Here is a 21,191-nt window from a genome sequence, read left to right on the forward strand (position 1 = left end):
ATTTTACACACTACAGTTTAAGCACCAAATGGGTATAGTGGGTAGTGGGTATAGGGTGACTCTATACTGTGGAAAAACACTGGATTCAACACATTTTCCACCTTTCACAGCTCTTTCCATCACACGCTTCCTGTCTGTTAATCTCCTGCCTTTTAAACTCATCAGCCACAGTTTAACAAAGATTCACAAAATGAATCAAGATCTTCTTTCAATGAAAGAAAACTGTTTCTGTTTGGATGTAGGATGGAGAGGACAGTGTGGCAAAAATAGAGTATTTCCCAGACGGTGGAATCATGGATCCCTCCTACTTCCCATACTATGGAAATCTAGCACAGGTAAGACAGCAGATAATGATCTAATATTCAGGAGGCTTCTTCCATGTACAGTAACCTTCATTTGCTTTTAGCACAAATACATAAAAAGGGTGAAACACCAGCCTGATACACAGAAATAATGAAACTGGTCACTCTGTGCTTTCTTAACCTCATTACTTACTTAATTTGATAACATGAGTTGAACTGAAGAACAAAGATGAAACATATTAGTGGAGCATACAGGATGCAGAGCATGGCTATGTGCTGAAAGGCTGCAGAGACCTGGGTTTAATTCAGCCTGGACCAAATTTCCTGCCCATTCTCAACCATTTTGTCCAATAAAGGCTAAATATAGGAAAACACTAGAGGCGTTTTATTTTGCTATGGAGATCACACCCTGGGATTTTCATCTATAATGGCCTGGATGAGCCAAATACAAACAAAACTACAGTTATGGTATTTGGCCCTAAAACACAGCCAGACATTTACTCTGGGTGGAACTACTTTGATCTTCAGTGCTTTGACCAGAACTCGCTCTTTAAACGAATGTTTGTGTCTCCCTTTGTTCACATGCACAGAAGTGCTAAAATTAGAAACATCGTGTCTCATTTGCTTTGATCTCTGGATGTCAGATATGGACACCGAATTCACAATCCTCTTTGTTGAGTGCTTGTTCACTGATGATTGTTGGATTGTTGGAGTTTTTTATTTATACTGTTGCAGGTTCTCTACCATTATTTTATCATAAGAGTCTTGAGATGATTCGGTGCCACATCATAAGCACTTTTTTTTCTGTTCAGGTACCCTCGTTCTTATGTTGCACTTGGGTAAGGAACCAACACTCTGCCTCTTCTTCTTTCTTTCTTTCTTTTACAGCCTACTTATGTCAACCCACTGGTGGCCGTTCGGTTCAGCCTGGTCGGAGAGAAGGAAGCCAAGATCCAGTGCAGAGTGGTGTCTGAAAAGATCAGCTACGAAAACATCCACGACCCCTATGAGGGGAAAGTCGTCTTTTACCTCAAAGCAGTGAAATGAACCATGTCAGATAGTCACACAGTACCACTACTCACCTGCTAGTATCATGTATCTGGATCTGTAGGGATACTTATCAAACCGCCTTTAAGCCACTTGTATTCAACTTAAGCAGTCTATAGACCTAAGTTTCCAAGTAATTTATTAATGTTGTTGCAAAATAAATTGTAAGATCTAGAAATCTGAAGGAGCAAAATTCAAGCGTTGTGACCTCCAAATGTGTCCTTAGAAACAGTGGATAAATGTATTTAAGCAACATAATGAAGAGTCTGAATAATAACAAATAAAATGATATGAACAATTATATAGTTTTGACTATGAGAATGAGCAAAATCAGAACGGTCACTTCTGACTAATAAAAATCTGAGTAGTATCAACTTTTGGAGACTTTAAATTGTAAAGAATTGATAGTGTTATAGTTTTACACTATTTTACACACTACAGTTTAAGCACCAAATGGAAAAAACGAATACCTGCACATTATATCCTAACATGAAAAAGAGTACACAGTGATAAAGGTCTGATTTGTGGTACCTCAGCTTCCTCCCACGGTCCAAAGACACGCAGTTAGTGGAGTTATGTTAACTGGTGACTCTAAAGTGACTCTTGAGAGTGAATGGGTGTCTGTCTCCCTGTGTTAGCCCTGCGAGAGACTGGCGACCGTTCAGGGTGAAGCCCGCCTCTCTCGCCATATGGCAGCTGGGATAGGCTCTGAATTTAATAAGCTGGAAAAAAATGTTTGAGTCTTTGAACATATTTACCTTCATGAAAAATCTAATTTTAATGTCCTACATATGAGCTTATTTATATTTAACCGACAGGCAAACAGGATGGGCAACAATTTCCAGAACATCCCACGACGTGTCCTCACCTCATAGGTGTGTTGCTAATTCCAATCTTAGCCGACGGAGGGCGCTGCAGTCCTATATTTCTTTTACATCTACAGCAAGTGCGCTGCATCCCGACCAGGTGTGATCCATCCGTCTGCAAACATCAACACTCAGCAAGCATACATCAAACCCTCTGTTGCATCACATCGTGCGTAAAGTTTGATCGTGTAATTACTTTCAGCATAAATCAAATCGGAGATATATATCGACTTATGTAAGATCAATAACTGAATAATTGATCACCGAGGTGAATACAGGAAGCTGATTGGCCTCTCTCTCTCTGTGTGTCGCTCTCCTTTTAAGGCTTCAAGTAAAGTTGAGCCCTCGTGAGCTCAGAGGCAGTCAGCTGTGATCAGACCCCACATCTGGACACTGAGTGGATTACAACAAGAAACCTGCGCGAACCTGCAGCCTCGAAGGGGATGAGGAGTCGGTTTTAAAGAGACAGAAAAGTCGAGAAATAAAACACTGCGAGAATCGCCTCCATCCTCCTGATCTGTCTCTTCGTTTCAGGGCAGATCCATCCTCGCAGAGTGAACATGCAGCAGCCCGAAACCCCGCAGATAAGTCGGCAAACTGCGCCTGAACCTCTGGATCCAACAGGTACACCTACAGTCACTTTCTCAGTCAACAGACCTGAAAATGTTACCTTTTAATTTATTTTATCTTAAAGGTTTTTATATTATTTTATCTTTTAGATTTATATATATATATATATATATATATATATATATATATATATATATATATATATATATATATATATATGTAATCTTATTTATTCATCTAGGATTATTTGTCCAGGAAGCGTTTATGTGTAGTTAAATATCTGAGGAAAAGGTTGGATAACTCCTGCAGAGTTTAATTCTCAGATAAAAGGGACTTTATGTGAGACAAGTTCAGGAAAAAATAGATTTACTCACATAGTTTTATGCTTTTCCTTTTTTTAAATCCTGCTTTACTGCACTGTCATTTAATTTTCACTTTACTGTTCATTCATTGTTTTCCTTCTGTGTAATAAAAATTTCCTGAGCATGTCCTTCTAAAGAAAAACATCTCAAAAATGAGATGTGCTGCAAATGATAAACCTACAATAATAAAGAGACAAATGAAGGTGCCTTGACATTAACATGAGGCATTTCAGCTGCATGATTGCAACAGTCAGCAGTCTAAACCATCACAATCAGGCGAGTTGGGTGAAAGATGTTTCCTGAGTGTGTTTGAATGTAAAAGAGGTTTTCTGTCACCCTGCAGCTCAGTACCATCGTCGGAGGAGAACTGCTCTGTGGGTGACCATCTCTCTGCTCACTCTGGGTCTGCTGGTGCTGACCGTAGGTCTGATCTCGGCCACTCGCACCGACAACGTGCCGGTCGTTGGACTATACCCGGGCATAATAGTGAGTGGCGGTCACCTTTACTCAGTTAACGTGCTCTCAGTCATGAAACAGACATTTCTGCTCCTCTCTCAGACCCTTCACGTGTATACTCACAGTTTCTGCTTTCTGTGCCCTGCAGTTGAGTTTCGGAGCATTTCTGGGTATTGTTGGCATCCACCTGGTGGAAAACCGCAGACCTATGGTGAGTGTGCTCCTCTTGTCAGATTCAAATACGGATGATGATTTCAGTTATTCTTGTCCTCCAACACCTGTTTGTCTCCATGTAGACCTCCATATTCTTAAATCAGACCTCAAATAATCAGAAACTTTAAAAAATAAACTGACTGGTTATAACATTTCTGGTTTGATATAGGTATAAGTTTTTACTCCCATAAAAAAAAATCCCTCAGATGAAGTGACCAATATCCATCCATCCATTTTCTTCCCCTTGTCCAATTCATGGTTACCAGAGGCAGGGTAAACTGGACAGGTCAACAAAAACAGAGTCAAAGTGTTTTCTATCCAATATTCACACCCTGTGAATGCATCAGGAGCAACTCAGAGTTCAGTATCTTGCCCAAGGGTACTCTGCCATGCACACTGTAGCAGCCAGGGATCAAACCACTAACCTACCTAATTAGCACACGACCTGCCCCACCTCCTAAACCACACCTCTATTTCAAGAAATGATATCTAGCACAGGTTTTTGGAGGATTTTCTGCATCACTGGCTGATTACAACCAAATTATTTGCATAAGGAGGAGCTGCAAGTGTACTTAAAATTATGGTGCATGTCTACATATATTTACCCTCAAACAGAAGCATCAGTTAATGTGTGTTTACATCACCACAGCCTTGTTGGGGGGTTTGCTCTCAGGTGATATCTTACATATGAGTGATTTATTCGGTGTATGGGAACATCTGGCTCAGTTATGTAAAATGTGAAGTTGGTCAGCTTCAGTCACATGCTGCTAGTTTGCACCGGTATGGCTTCATCACAGACATGTGGGTGAAGCAGGTGAAGCTGCACTGAAGCCTTTTTTTTTGTGCGATTTCTGTCAGCTTTTTAATCTCCATCACACTCATCCTCCAAAAATGAGGCTTTGTTCCTGGAAAACAGGATATATATACATCACAAATTAAAGGATTATGTTACAAACTTTACAAATTCCCTAAACTGTTTTGTGGGAATTTGCTCTTATGAGCACGAAGCAAATCGGATTACTCACGGGAGGCCTAATGCATCCTCGGTCCTTGTGCCCGGGTTAGTGTGCGTGACAGGATTTGCGGTGAGAGGAAGTGAATATATTTTTCTCTGGACTTCAGTGACAAGAAGAGAAATTGGGTTAGTATTGGTCAGTTGCTGACAGCGCCCCTTTATTTGAGGCAGGGACACAGGTATTATATCCTCACAGTGGCTCTCTGTGCTCAAAGAAACGATCATGTTAAATGATTCAGGAGTGGTGATTACAGGTAGGCCTGTCTACAGAAAGATTAGAGCTTCTGAAAAACTCCACAGTACATAAAGTGGATTTCGAATGTGAATTAGGAGGTTTTAAAAATGGCCACAGCGCTGAGCTGTTTGTGTCGGCTGCCAACAAGGCCAACGCTGCCTCAAGACCAGCAGCAACCAGAAGCTGCGCTGTGACATTTAAGTCGGCCGGTCAGGATCACATTCACAGCACATGAAACCCAGCATGAGACTAAGTGTGTGACATCAGTGAGGTACCACTCCTCGTTTTTCACCTGCAAGTTTGTCCTGATTTTAACGCTCAGCTCATCCAGCTGTCGAGCTGAGGTCTGATTAGTTTTCTCAGCTGCTTCGCTGGATAACAGAGGTTATTCGGGCTGGCATGCTGGATGTTGTAGCTCTGTAACCCTCACAGGGGAATTCCTCAGTATTTAAATTCAAAGCAGAGCCTTGGTAGTGACTGTCAGCCTTCAGTCTCTCTGAGGCTCCTCAAACTGAACAGCAAGAAAACTAAACTGTTCCTGCTCTGGAAAGTGCCGGACCTCCTCTTTGACGTCTCATCATTTTCCCGAGGTCAGCAGCCCATGTGTCATTCTGGACTCCACCCTCTCCTCCTCACCATCAAAAATCAAATTCATCTCCAAATCTGCCTTTTTTTTAACCCCCTGTTGATCTCCAATCAACCATCGATTTCAAATATTGCAACTAAAATCATTCATGCCTTCATCTCCTTCCTCCTCGACGGCGTCCTGTTTGCTTTCCCTTCCAGACCTCTGGACGAGCTGCAGCATGTTCTCACGGCGGCACATCTCGCCCCCACCCTTACGCCTGACTTAGACTTCTGAAATCTTTTTAGAGCCTAAATAAGCGGCTGGCGTTGTTGCCACTGTTGTTGTGGAGGTAAGAGAAGGAGGGCTCAGCTAAGTGCTTGTAAGATTAAAGCACTGTAATCCAGTCGGGGGCGTGAAATTATGGCCCCACAGGCATAAAAATATTTCACATTTCAGTGTGCTGCGTGTGGAAAAGTGCGTAAGTTGATAAAGCTAGCTGAATGTAGGCTGATTGGATCCTGGTCTAGATTACTGAATGGCAACGGTGATAAATGACCCTTTGTCATGTTTGGTTTCTGAGAGACTCGGTATGATAAGGGTGTTTTCAAACCACAGAAGGTGTCGAAGCTAAAGCAAATATTTGATTACACAGGGTTTTCTTATTAATGGAGGAGTACGGGCGTGGTTGATGACGGGTGTATTAAAGCTGCATTTGAGATGAGGGCATCGGATTTTGTAAAGACATTGCTTCTGCGTTTGGATGTGTCCTTTTATTTAATTTCTTTGGTTTTTTCTGGTGCGTGAAGGAGCTCCTGTCTAATCAGGGTGCAAATAAAGATAAAGGTTTTGTAGATAGGAGGTGAGGAAATCTGCCCCCCTCGCTGTAGTATAACAAACAATGAATTTAGCAAGAAGCAAACGATCCAACAGACTTTGTGAGTGAGTGAATGGGTGTATGACGCACTCAATTAGGCCTCCGGGTCATCAGGTCTCAGGTAAACGTTTGGCTATAGCAGCCGTATTTGTCAAATGATCGTGTGCTAAAGGGAAGTGAGTTAGATTCAAGTAAACTGTGTCCTAAAACAGATCGATTCTTTTTTCCTGTCCCTGAATGACTGCACCTGAATTTCTGTGTGTTTGTGTGTCTGTGCTGTGAATTTTTCATGTGTTGTCCAGGTGTCGTGGACCTGGTCAGATCACATTGGCTCTGCAGTGTATCGTATCTGATCTGGTCTACCAAGATATCCTTGTGCTTGTTCACATATGTAAAGAAATGTAGCATCTGTGTGTGTGTGTGTGTGTGTGTGTGTGTGTGTGTGTGTGTGTGTGTGTGTGTTTACGGCCCACAGGGTCCAGTATAAACCTGCTTTTAAAATCTTTATAAAGATCTGCAGTCCTCGTTGTTTCAGTTCTCAGACTGTGTGGATTTAAATGTGTGGACAGCAGGAAAGACACCGAAAGCTGCCGTCTCTGTCTCTCTGGCATCACTCCCAGCTCTGTGCTTTAAACTTTAATGGTGTGATCGCTGGTCTACGGTGTCTCTTATAAGGCACACGTGGCACGGCTCTCACGTAGGTATCTTCTTCCCTCTTGCATCTGAGGCTTGTCCTGTAACACGAGAGCTGGCTCGCAGAGCGAGGCCGCTCATTAAAGAACAACTAACTGTGCCACAATGCCGCGGACACCTGAGAGCACCGGAGCCTGCCTCGCTTCCTGGGTTGGCCAACGCTTTTGGTCCTTTGACTTCATACAACAGCAGATGAAGATTTTGATGTGGTTTGAAGAGAAGTGATAAGCTCATCTACTGCAGTCAAACAGAAGTTTCCTGTTTGAATGAAGGTTTGTAAAATCAAATCAAATCAATTCAAATTCAAATTCAAATTTTTATTTGTCACGTACACAGTCATACACAGTACGATATGTAGTGAAATGCTTGGACAACTGCTCGTGACCTAAAGAAAACAAAAAAAGGAAAAGGCTATGAATAAGATAGGAAATAAATATGAAAAATTAAAAAGGGTAAATTTAACTAAGAAGGAATAAAATATAAATTAAGGTTAAAAATGAAATAACTGTACAACACAAATTAGAATGAAGGGTAAATTTAACTGGGAAGGAATAAGATAAAATATATAAATTAAAGTTGAAAATAAAATAACTGTACAACAAAATACACAATATAGAACTATATAAGAATGTATGAAGAAATCTAAATATAAATAAATATATACACAATAACAGCAGCTGTACAAGTATTAACCGGAAATGAAGAATATAGTGACCAGTGTTGTGCAAAAAAACAATGTGTGCAAAAACAATGTCCAGAAAGTCCAGTGTGTGTGTAAGAACCATATGTGTGGGTCAGTACTGTGTGGTGGTGTGATTGAGAGACCGTATCGCCTGCGGGAAGAAGCTCCTCCTCAGTCTCTCTGTGTTGGTCTTCAGGGAGCGGAATCGCTTTCCTGACCTCAGCAGAGAGAACAGTCTGTTGTTGGGATGGCTGAGGTCCTTCACGATCTTCCTGGCCTTGGTCCAGCACCGCCTGCTGTAGATTGAGTGCAGGTCAGGGAGCTCGGAGCGGATGGTGCGCTCAGCTGACCGCACAACCCTCTGTAGAGCTCGTCTGTCCTGCATGGTGCTGTTCCCGAACCAGGTTAAGATGTTTCCCGCCAGGATGCTCTCTATGGTGCACGAGTAAAAGTTCCTGAGCACCTTGGAGGGCAGTTGGAAGTCTCTCAAGCGTCTGAGGTGGTAGAGACGCTGTCGGGCCTTTTTCACCACGGTGTTGATGTGACAGGACCATGACAGGTCCTGCGTGATGTGAACTCCGAGGTATTTGAAGCTGTCCACTCTCTCCACTGGGCACTCGTTGATGACGGGGGTCTGGTAGTTCCTCTCCTGCTTAGTGCTGAAGTCCACTATCAGCTCCTTTGTCTTACTGACGTTTAGAAGGAGGTTGTTCCTCTGGCACCAGTTCTCCAGATTCCTAATCTCCTTCAGGTAGGCCGTCTCGTTGTTATCAGAGATCAGGCCCACCCAAATCAAAGCAGCTAAAATGAAATTTTATAGCAGTTTTTATGCACATTAGAATTCTCAGGTGAGGTTGACATACTAAATAAAAATAACAACAAATGATAAGTGGTAAAAGTGACCAAAAAAGTATTATATAGAAAATACACAGACCTATGCCTGCTTAACTTTCTTTAATGCAAGTATCTATTAAGCCAATCTCGTGGTAGAAACTCAAAGCATTTAGGCATGTAGACATGATCAAGATGACCTAGTGAAGTTCTACAGCTGCAGCAGACAACACTGGGTGGTCCTGTCAGATAAAATGAACAAGGCCCACCAAAGTTGGACAACAGAGGATTGGAAAAAAATTGCCTGGTCTGTCTGAGTCTCAATTTCTTTTTCAACATTCAGATGGAAAAGTCAGAATTTTGCATAAACAGCATGAAAGCAGGGATCCACCCTGCCTCGTATCAGCAGTTCTGGCTGCTAGGGCAAATTTTCATGGCACATTTTGGGCCCCTGAGCTCAAAATGAGCATTGCTTAAACGTTACAGCCTACCTGACATGGCCATCCCTTTGTGAGCACAGTGTACCCATCTTCTGCTTCCACCAGGATAACACGCTGTGTTGTAGAGCTCACATTAGCTCAAACTGATTTCTTGAACATCACAATGAGTTCACTGGACTCAAATGGCCTCCACAGTCACCAGATCTCGGTCCAATAGAGCAGCGGTCCTCAACCCCCGGGCCTCGGACCGGTCTGTGAGTCGTTTGGTACCGGGCCGCGAGAGTTGAGACTCAGGTGTGAAATGTATGGTTTTCAGGGGTTTTATCGGTTTTCAGCGTTATTTTGTTATCGTTTTTATCGTTAACTCGGTTTTCCTGGGTCTTTTCACGTGTGTTATGAATAAATCTTCTTTTTTTCGGTACCAGTACTAGTTTTATTTTGTTGTATTTATCCGCGACACCTCAAAGGCCGGTCGGTGAAAATATTGTCAGGCATAAACCGGTCCGTGGCACAAAAAAGGTTGGGGACCGCTGCAATAGAGCAGCTTTAGGATGTGGTGGAATGTGAGATTCCCATCATAGATGTGCAGCTGACACACTTGCAGCAACTTTGTGATGCTGAGATGTTGACATGGACCAAAATCTCAGAGGAATGTTTCTAGCAAACTTTGAAACTTCCATGTCAAAATTTGGAAAATTAGACAAGGACACAGAGCTGTCTGTGGTTTTGTGAGGAAGGGCAAAAACAGCTAAATCAAACATGCACAGCTAACTGCTTTATCACAGAATAAAGACAACAATAAAACAACAGCAGTGAGACGAGCAAATTACAGAATATCTATGAGGCAAAGAAAGAACAAATATTAAAAAACACTAAGTGAATATAAAAGGCTCACACAATATAAACATGTGTGTCTTTATTTATTTATGTAGCTGAGAATCTGCTATAGTCTACATTAGGACCTTTTCGGACTCATCTTTAAAAATGTGGCAAAAAGCCACCTGGTTGGAGGTCTGACACTTTGGGTGCAATAAACGCACATACTTTTCCGGTTTTCCAGTTTTGAAGGTTGATCTTCCCACCCCTGTTAGTGTCTGACTGACCTCACCTGTGCCTTCTTTCCCTGTTCATTTTATGCGTCTTCTCTCCCGTTTCTGTCCAACTGTTGATCCCTTTTCCTCGTGATCTAATTCAAAGTAAGCTAAAGGGAAAGCTCTCTCTGTCTATTTGTTGAATAAAGCTTTACAAATGTTAATGACTCGTCCAGCCACGTTTCATTTTGTCCTTTGTGACGGACTGTGAAGCGTGAAAATCTGTCTGTAAAAAAACCCTCCACTTCTATCTGCTCTCACACATCCAGTGTGATAACAGGCTTCACTGCCCTCAGACCCTGTAATGTTTCTTTATGACCACACGCTTCACGTGGCTCGTGTTCGTTACCCCGGTGGCCTCTCCCATAGGCACTGCCGGTATCTCACACGCTGCCGTCCTCATGGTCACCTTGCAGCTTCCGAGAGAGGAGCGGCGGGCCTTTAAAGGGTCGTATTTTACCCAACTGGCCGGGGGACGATTGCTTCTTAATAGCAGTGTGTTCAGCTGGTGACATGATAGCACGCTGGACCACTGAGCAGGGGAGGAAGTCCTTGCAGAGGTCAGCGACTTTGCTTACATAACCTGATAGGTATCTTTACCCAGGTTGTAAAATTCCTCATTTTATGTTATTAGTGTGTGTGTGTGTGTGTGTGTGTGTGGGGGGGGGGGGGGGGGGGGGGGGGTTCCTCTCTGTGTTTCATTCTTCTTCTTTTTTCCCTGTCCTGTCCAGCAGTTTAGCAATCAGAAGGCCAGAAAATGCCAAACAGATTTACTTTCACAAGTTGAGCATAATGGCATTCGCTATAATGGTCCACTTGATAGCTCTATTTTATTGGGACTTTATTTGGATTTTTTACTTTGGATTGTTACAACCACAATGGACAAGACCAGGGGATATGAAAGAAAGAGAAGCTGGAAGGAAAGTTAATAGAAAGACAGGGAGAGAAAAATAGAGGAGAAGAAGAAGATGAGAGAGAGAAAACACTGAGAATCTGCTTCAAACAGCAGAGAAACCACGGCAACAACCAACATAAATAACAATGACATTGTTACTGAGAAGCACACAGTACTAATAATACAAGATATTTTTAGAGGCAGCAGCAGCCCAAGATAGTGTGTGTCTGGGTACCGGTATACGTTAGCACTTGTGTTCATGAGGTTTCTCCATGTAAGTGTCTAACAGTGGGTGTGGGAAGCCACAGCCCCGCCCTCCAGGACCTGAGGAAGGCATGGAGGGGACCTACACCTAGCAAACCTCCAGACGCCCCAAGCCCTTACCCCCTCTATATTGGTTAATGCTAAGATTATTTTTATTTTTCCAGTTCATGAGGTCTTCTTAGAAATGCATAAGGCGGACTGTGTTCATCTCCATAATGACATCATCTAAGTCGCCAGAAAAGCAAACTGAAGGGGAGGCTGGAGCACTTTGATGGGTTTCACATATCCAGCACCAAAACATGAACAGGTGGACGGAACCAAAGAGCACGGATGTAATTGTCAGGTGTTTTCCCTTGACAGCGTGAGCAGGTGTTAGATGACATAAAACCCATCATGAACATCCATCGACCTGTGTAGTGCACTCTGTTCGTGATTTTGTATTGTATTAATTGGAGACTGGGATTTCTAGTCATTTAAAGACTCAGTCATTTTTTTTAAAACTCCCACCATGCTGTCAATGATGCTGTCCTGAGATGTATTGTAGCCTGTTGGCTAAGATGAAGTGGTGAAAGTTAGGCAGACCTTGTCCTCCTCTATCCTTGGTCTTCTGTAGTGTTTTTAAGCTAATACATGGGGCTTCATCTTTCCAAAGGGTGAAGGTTTACTCTGGATCATTGAGGATAAATGACTGATTCTTGGCAAAACCATTATTTTTATTGAAACGACCCTTCCCATGAGTGATATGGGTAGTGACTTCCATCTAGCTAGATCGTATTTGACTTTCTTTAAAAGTGGGATGTGGTTTAATTTAGCTAAATCTGTGAGCTTAGAATAAACAATAGCTAAATATTTAACTGGGTTTAGTTCCAGCTGTACTGAGCCTGTTCATTTCTTCAAATAGTCCAGTCTGACCAAGTTGATTGCCCCCAAAAACAAGTAATCTAGGCATCCTCGTCTGGAGCCAGCTCCATGCACATTCGATGTAACAAACCATAGTTTTGTGTGTGTGTGTGTGTGTGTGTGTGTGTGTGTGTGTGTGTGTGTGTGTGTGTGTGTGTGTGTGTGGCTATGCAATGAATGAATGAAAAAATAACTGATGTCCATCAGGTGAAAGAAGGTGTGGAACCGGAGATTGGGCAGGTAGTGTATTCACTCTATAGAGTAACTGTACTGTTGATAATGTACAGGGAGTGCAGAATTATTAGGCAAATGAGTATTTTGTCCACATCATCCTCTTCATGCATGTTGTCTTACTCCAAGCTGTATAGGCTCAAAAGCCTACTACCAATTAAGCATATTAGGTGATGTGCATCTCTGTAATGAGAAGGGGTGTGGTCTAATGGCATCAACACCCTATATCAGGTGTGCATAATTATTAGGCAACGTCCTTTCCTTTGGCAAAATGGGTCAAAAGAAGGACTTGACAGGCTCAGAAAAGTCAAAAATAGTGAGATATCTTGCAGAGGGATGCAGCAGTCTCAAAATTGCAAAGCTCCTGAAGCGTGATCATCGAACAATCAAGCGTTTCATTCAAAATGGTCAACAGGGTCGCAAGAAGCATGTGGAAAAACCAAGGCGCAAAATAACTGCCCATGAACTGAGAAAAGTCAAGCGTGCAGCTGCCAGGATGCCACTTGCCACCAGTTTGGCCATATTTCAGAGCTGCAACATCACTGGAGTGCCCAAAAGCACAAGGTGTGCAATACTCAGAGACATGGCCAAGGTAAGAAAGGCTGAAAGACGACCACCACTGAACAAGACACACAAGCTGAAACGTCAAGACTGGGCCAAGAAATATCTCGAGACTGGTTTTTCTAAGGTTTTATGGACTGATGAAATGAGAGTGAGTCTTGATGGGCCAGATGGATGGGCCCGTGGCTGGATTGGTAAAGGGCAGAGAGCTCCAGTCCGACTCAGACGCCAGCAAGGTGGAGGTGGAGTACTGGTTTGGGCTGGTATCATCAAAGATGAGCTTGTGGGGCCTTTTCGGGTTGAGGATGGAGTCAAGCTCAACTCCCAGTCCTACTGCCAGTTTCTGGAAGACACCTTCTTCAAGCAGTGGTAGAGGAAGAAGTCTGCATCCTTCAAGAAAAACATGATTTTCATGCAGGACAATGCTCCATCACACGCGTCCAAGTACTCCACAGCGTGGCTGGCAAGAAAGGGTATAAAAGAAGAAAAACTAATGACATGGCCTCCTTGTTCACCTGATCTGAACCCCATTGAGAACCTGTGGTCCATCATCAAATGTGAGATTTACAAGGAGGGAAAACAGTACACCTCTCTGAACAGTGTCTGGGAGGCTGTGGTTGCTGCTGCACGCAATGTTGATGGTGAACAGATCAAAACACTGACAGGATCCATGGATGGCAGGCTTTTGAGTGTCCTTGCAAAGAAAGGTGGCTATATTGGTCGCTGATTTGTTTTTGTTTTGTTTTTGAATGTCAGAAATGTATATTTGTGAATGTGGAGATGTTATATTGGTTTCACTGGTAAAAATAAATAATTGAAATGGGTATATATTTGTTTTTTGTTTAGTTGCCTAATAATTATGCACAGTAATAGTCACCTGCACACACAGATATCCCCCTAAAATAGCTAAAACTAACAACAAACTAAAAACTACTTCCAAAAACATTCAGCTTTGATATTAATGAGTTTTTTGGGTTCATTGAGAACATGGTTGTTGTTCAATAATAAAATTATTCCTCAAAAATACAACTTGCCTAATAATTCTGCACTCGCTGTAGATCAGCTCTTCCCAAACATTGTGTAAATGAACGAGGATTAGAGAAAAGGCTCAACGTTCTGAGCACTATCAGAATAAATCTTACAGAGGTGCTTGACGCGCCTTTGACTGTTTTCATGTAGAATTTAAAAAAAACTGCTTTAAAATGTAGCAGATTAAATTCAGAGATACGGTAATGAAGTAAATTACTTCATACTTTACAGTTGCATGTCAGTAAAAGGATTCGACTGAATTACTTTCCCATCTTTTTAATGTTTCTTCCCCAAAGCGGCTCCTGAGAGTAGAAAACCATCTACAGTATGCCGCGTGTCTTTAATCTTTTACACTATTTGATTTTTCAGTATCAGGGGAGGTTTGGGTAGCATGGATATTTTATGCGCTGGCAGCTGGTGCTAAGGTAATGTGAAGTAATGCAGTTGTCAGGCTCTATTGTCTCTGCCGTTGGCCTCATCTCCCACTTGCAGCCCATAAAAGCGGAGCCATTTAAACCGCTAATGAAGCAGAGAGTCTGGACCAGTGGCAGATAAAACCCACCCAGAAAAGCTTATATTCTCAGCCTGCCTCTTATTTCACTTTGCTCAGGAAAAGCTCAGAATTAATATGCCTTCGTATCCATTTTTCCCCAAATAAACGGGACAGTGTAATCATCCGCAAACCTGTTTTGCTAAAAGAGTTTGATGATTTATGGAAAAGAAAGAACACAAAACAACATCCTGTTTTAATACCTGGAGCTGATTGTTGTGACCATCACGATCTACAGGGTCCAAGTTACAGACCCCATACTTGTTTCTGTGGTTGTGAAAGGTTCCTCCTCTAACGATTCCTTCATTTAGATCCAGCCTCAGTTTTCAGTTCATAAATCTGCTGCGATTGTGATCAGCTAACCTCTGGATCAGCTTGCACGTTCATCCCAATGAATGTTGTCTCAGCAGCTTTAAAGCTAACGCTAGCGTGTTCACCCTGAACTGGGTGAACAAAGAAATGGCCGTTTTTATAGAAGTGGTCCCCCCACCAACTGTTTCCATTTTCTTCTGTCATTTTCTAAATGCAAATTCAATCTTTTTCAAACTAACAGACAAGCTAGCAAAGATCCCCTTTTACATAGTCTTTAGACATGTTTTTACTAGCAGCCTGTCATAAAAACACACAGTTTGTTCTGATTTCCTTAAACTGAATCTATAAAAAAATGTTCACAGGCATAAATAGTATTTTTGTGCCAACAAGATGACTTCTAAAGTGCGACTAACCAAAAACTGAACAATTGGAAGACAAAAGACGGCGATCATAACAACTTCCAGCTTGTTAGAACTGCACAAACTATATTTTATATTCATTTATATACTGTTTTTCCATCTATGTCTGTACTTGTTGCCCTCTGTAAAACAGTAAGCCACTGATGCCAGATTATAATAAGCTACAAAAATATTTTTATTTTTTTCTTGCTTTTTGGTCTCAAACTACAACTACCAGAGAGAGAGAGAAACTGTGTTTCTGTGCAGGAGGTTCAGTCCTGGAGGAGCGATTGAACAGACAGTAACCAATGCTCGATGATAAAGTTTATGATCAGACATCTGTGATCAGCCAGCTGGGTCTGCTGGGCTGTGTGCGTGTGTGATATTAGACAATGATTTTATCTAACAGAAGAAGCCTTATAGGAGACCCACGTGTGCGCTGCATTGTTCAGTTTGTCTGAGAAGTACAAATTTGAGTTTAGGATTCGGCTTTGTTTTCTGATGGTTAATTAGGGGAAGCATTATGTCAATTTGATGTCCTCACAAAGATGTGAAGACGAATATGTGTGTGTGTCTGCGTGTGTGGGAGAATTGGACTGACCTTGCGCTGTCCTGCGTGTTGCTTCTTCGCCTGTAAATCAGCCACAAAGCTCCTCTGTGCTGGCAGAGCGAGAGTCTCTACATTGCCTTTATTGCCCTGCAGTCAATCAGCAGACATGCCAAGCTTAAATATGTGTGTGTGTGTCTGTGTGTTGAGTTTATAAAATCTTGTTTTTGCTTTTATTTAGATATACATGCATGCAAATAACACAAAAACACAAGCTGCACCTGCTCTGATAGTTTTGTTTTTGACTTACTTCTTATTTCTGTTTTACTAAATCGTGTCTCGTGACTCTCCTCTGTGCTTTCCTCCCTTCGCTTCTCTTTAAGCTGGTGTCCTCGATAATCTTCATCAGTGTCGGAGTCATCGTTGCCTGCTTCTGTGCCATCGTCGATGGGATAATTGCTTCAGACTTTATTGTAAGTATCACTTCTATTTGACATAAACTCAAGCAGGCATCCTCACAGACGGGGTTTAACCACACATGCTGAGATCAAAAGGTCAGATCAAGAAACGTGTGGGTGCAAGGTAGACCAACTAATCTCACCCTGCAGCGAGCTGCTGTGCGACATGAAAAGCTGTCAAACTTTCAGGATACCAGGCCTGATTAAATTCTTTGTGTCACAGAAACTTTGATGACAACAATAAATCAGCTGGGATGTGATCACCAAACACTCTCACAGGTTAAATCAGAGTGTAGAGTTTAGCTTGTGTGCATTTTGGTAACACTTCACAACTAAAGGTGTAATTTCAATGTATTTTATTTGAAATTACATTGTAATTATATTTGCCTACACCTGTTTAAAGGTAGAAACACTAGAACAACAGAGTAACCAGTCAGGTTTTTATAGGAAACAAAGAAGTAACTACATAGAATTACATTAAATAGAAATGTTCTTCCTCACCAACTGTGATCATCCTAATTACATTTTAATTTCAAATAAAACACATTTAAATTCCATTCATTTACAGGGGAATTATCCCCTTTTATAAAGTATTTCTCGCAGTTATTTGTGTAAGGAGCCTCTACTTCCTAATGAGAGTTTCAAAGCTGGACCCCATCCCCGTTATCGATCCCCGGGTGCTTATCAGACCTCTGCAGATATATTCATTTTGTGATCTCATGACTGTAAAAGTCACATTTATTGCACAGTCAAGCTCTGGACAGTAAGAATGATTTTATTAGCCTTCACGTTGCATAAAGTTCAGTAAGGGTTTTATTGAACGAGGTGGGTTTTGTGCACCGGGTAGACCGGACGGTGCGCTGCAGCAGGGTTGCGGAGGATGTGATCAGGATGGATGTGTAACGGCTCTCTTTTTCAGGACATTACGCGTATGCAGAAGGGCATGTGTGACTTTCACCCCAGTGGATCTGGCTACGCCTACGACAGCTACTACACTGAGGTGATTCTGATATATGTGTAAACCCTGTGCCCCTCTTTCTGTCAGTGTGAAGAAGTTTAAATACACATTTAATAAAGTGTCATCTCAAGAGTGCGCCTCAGTTTTTCTACATGAGAAATAAACGCTGCTGTAGGCAATGAAGGAAATCTCCCAGCACAGCTCTCTGAGCTTAAAAAACACAAATAAATGTGTAAAAAATGTTTTCATAGCTCTTATTTACTTGATTTTTTTATTTACTTTACTGTGTACACGTGGTGAAATTCCTATAGCAGATAGTGAAAAAACAGCATTTATCTGTAATTCAAATGTTTATCTATTACTACATGACTTTGGTGTAGTATGAATGGAAGTGGGGGAGGTCTTCCTCAGTAGGACAAACTTATAAAAATACAATTAAAAATGTACGCCTACTTTCACATTTTCCAATAGTGACCAGATTAAAGTCTTTGCTGGGCCTGTTCTGAGCCCCCCAGCCTTATGTTTGACACCTCTGCTTTAAAGAATATACCACAGTACTGATTGTGTGCTCTGACAAACCTTTTAATGCTCAGTTTAAACTTTTGCAAAGGGTGCTGTGACGCCTAGTGGTCAAATGATGTTACTACACAGATTTACTGGCTCACTGAAAGCAACAGCTTTCCGTCTCCCTCTGCAAATCAAATAAAAAGAACGTAGATGCTGTGGAAGCAATATGTTGACAACTTTGTGTGTGTGTGTGTTTGGTTATTGGTCCATGCAGTTCTTGTTTATCTGGTTTCTGCATCTGCATCTAACCCATCTCTCTCTAATTTATCCACTCTCTGGAGCTGCAGGTGATGTGCCACTCTTTTGAGAAGTCATGCAAGCTGAAAGTGAGGAGCAACACCTGCTACTGTTGCTACCTGTATAACTGCGAGAGGTGAGACAAACTCAAACTGCAGGTCTGCAGGCCATAACACAACACAGGTTTGTGTTAATTAACCATTTCTCTCCAGTTTAGTTTCAGAGGAGCTTTTCTGCAGGCCATGTTAGAATACCGGCCAACCACTTTTTTTTCTGTTTTCCAGTTATGAGCTTATAGTCTTCTAATAATAACATAGAGGCCAGAGAGCAGCAGGAAAATAGCATCCCAGACATGAGAAAGAGCTCAGAGAAACCCTGGAAATTTCAGCTCTTTCTTGTATGACAGCCAGCTCTTAAATCTTGGATATTTTAGCCTAACACACACACACACACACACACACACACACACACACACACAAGAGAAAGCGCTTTCAAAACATTCTCCCTGTGCCTTTGACCGCGTTACCACTCAGTCATAAGCCGATAAAAGGCTGTCTGGAAATAATAAAGCAAGAAAAAGTGATGGATGGTGTAGGAGACTCTTTGTTTTCTTGCCATCCTGGAAGGTTTGGGATAAAACAGCCTGGGATGTGAAATGGAAACTACAATAAGAGCCATAAAGCAGAACTTAAATAAGTTACACCTGCGATTTTCCTGCCATGTCACAACTTGTCCTTATCTTCCAGCCTGTACTCCTCACACTACTACGAGTTCACCGGGGTCAGCGGCTGCTGGGATGTGGTCCAGCTGTACCGCCTGATGTGGACCTCGGTGGTGCTCAACGTGATCGGCTTGTTCCTGGGCATCATCACCGCCGCCATCCTCGGCGCGTACAAGGATATCGTGGTGAGGAGTCCAAGAGGATTTAACTCACTCTGCCCCCACTCCCTCCCAAAAAAAACAGAAACCCAAAACTTTGAATTCAGAGAGTTTAGAAGCAGTCACATGCTATGATTGGCTACATGCTTATTTGGTTAAATAAACGCATCAACTTTGAGCAGTTTAAACTTCCTGATGTGTTCCTGCATCTGTGTAAATGTGTGTTAACCGGTTATTTTAACAGCAGCTTGTTTTTAGTGATCTCTTTACATAAAGCATGTTTTACCCTTTCCTCCAGCAGAAGCCTGCTCCTCAGATCGCTCCCAGCCCAACGCCAGCACCTCACATCCTGTACAACCCGACCCAGCACATGCTCACCTACCCCAACTTCTGTCCGTCTGGGCAGGCTCTGCCCGCCTACCCCAACTACCCAGTATCCATGCAGGTAGGAGCTGAGGCCAAAACTAAGAGTGAAATACAGGGAGATGCACTCGCTACTGAGTGTACATTCCTGCCTACTAGCACTCTAGTATCAAAACAGCTGGTGATGGAAGTGAACTAATGCCTGTTACACATGAGCTGAAAGCACAGCTGTAGCTCATAACAGAGTCGCAGCAGATGTTTTGCACTGGTTACGTATTTCTGATCGATGGCTCAGGACTGATCTTTGCTGATATTTGATATCTCTTTGGCTGAACTTCCACATGCCTTTGCAGCCAACCACTTCCTGTTTCTCCTCCTCTCCCACAGCATAACACCAACCACCAGGCACCTGCTACTCCCCAGATGCTCCCTCCTGGGGGAGGCCCTGTCTCCTCCCCCTCCTCCTGCCCGTCTGAGGAGAACCAGAGCCAGCTGCCCTCTCAGGTTCTCCCCCAGCCACAGCCTCAGGGAGCCACCCAGGACCCAGGAGGCTACATGCTGACCCCCAACGCTCCGGTGCTCTATGCATCCTCCTACAGCGCCTTTGAGAAACCTCCACCTTACGCCTGCTGAGACTTTAGACAAATATGGAGAGCGTGCTGCAAACACCTTCACCTGGTCAGACTGACTGTAGCACAAAACATTTCAGAGACAGAGATTTCAATGATTTAAATGCTGCGTTTCACGTGTGTCTAATAGGTTTCAAGTGAAGTCAGACAGAGATTTATGGTTATGTAGTGTTTAATATGTAGACATGAGTCCTTTTAATATGTAGCCATCAAAGGAAACTTGCTTATTCACTCAGTACCACACAGCTCTGAAGCTCTGCACGGCAGCAAAAAGACCAGAAATGAGGGAAAAGTACCAGCACCTCTGAATCTGCTCGATTATTAACAAGTTTTCTCTTAAAAAAGACAAAAATTGTGAAGTGAAAGTGAATAAGCAAAATTTCTCAAGATGTCAAAGATTCTTTTAAGCCTAAGACTGGCCTTTGGAGGGCTTCAAACTGAGTTTAAATACTGACTGTGGTCTGGTTTCTGTTCTAAGTTGCAAGTCGTCCTGTGTATCGTCTCATTATACTGTACAGTTCAAAGGGCTTTCCTGAGAGTAAATTATGTTCATGTAGCTGTTATTTAATTATGTTTGTGTGATTCATTTAATGTGCACTTTACAGTCGATATGACCTCTGAGTTAGTGATCGATGCATGGGACTGCTGGACCTGTAAAAAATGCATAGTAAGGGCTTTATATTGAAAAAAACTTCACCTTTGAAGGAGTTCAACACTGACAAAAATACGTTTATTTGCTGTAATATCCAAGGCAGAGAGTCTGAAAACGGGTCTTCAAAGACTTTGTGTAATGTCTGTCCTCCACTTTTCAAACAAATCCAGGCAAACGGGTTTCAGGTTTTCCTGTTTTGGCCTTCACTCATCGGAAAAGCAAATAAGTTTATTTTTTCCAAAATGTTGAACTTTTTTTCAGTGCTTCTGTTAGGTTTTTTTCACCTCAAAGGCAGACCGTGTAACTTCATAGTCTCATCATCTTGTTACATTCATAAGCAATAAAGCACAGCTCTGCATAACCCAGTGTGCTGCGCTGTAGTTCTGCTTTTTTCAGTGATATATTTGCTTGTAGTGACTGCTGTTATTAAACTGTAGAGTGAACCTACTGTGGTCATTCCCAGCTCCACTTTAGGTAGTTTAGCCATAATAACCCATGTTTTTAATATTCGAGGCC

The 21,191-nt window shown here is 42.3% G+C and overlaps 1 protein-coding gene across 2 annotated transcripts; it reads left to right on the plus strand.

Annotated features, from left to right (window-relative positions):
* Window positions 1-1,886: 1,886 nt before the first annotated feature.
* Window positions 1,887-21,040, plus strand: tmem255b (transmembrane protein 255B). Of its 2 annotated transcripts, none has more exons than XM_026165509.1 (10): window positions 1,887-2,384; window positions 2,540-2,839; window positions 3,491-3,633; window positions 3,752-3,814; window positions 16,316-16,405; window positions 17,310-17,390; window positions 18,203-18,288; window positions 18,899-19,058; window positions 19,330-19,476; window positions 19,782-21,040. In XM_026165509.1, exons 2-10 carry the CDS (start codon window positions 2,776-2,778, stop codon window positions 20,025-20,027), a joined length of 1,080 nt encoding a protein of 359 aa, XP_026021294.1. In that variant the 5' UTR covers window positions 1,887-2,384; window positions 2,540-2,775; the 3' UTR covers window positions 20,028-21,040. The 2 variants fall into 2 exon arrangements, with proteins under 2 accessions (XP_026021294.1, XP_026021303.1); XM_026165518.1 differs by having other exon boundaries at window positions 19,333-19,476.
* The last annotated feature ends 151 nt before the right edge of the window (window positions 21,041-21,191 follow it).

Source organism: Astatotilapia calliptera, chromosome 1, assembly GCF_900246225.1.
Source record: "Astatotilapia calliptera chromosome 1, fAstCal1.2, whole genome shotgun sequence".
In the NCBI taxonomy this organism is placed as follows: Eukaryota; Metazoa; Chordata; class Actinopteri; order Cichliformes; family Cichlidae; genus Astatotilapia; species Astatotilapia calliptera.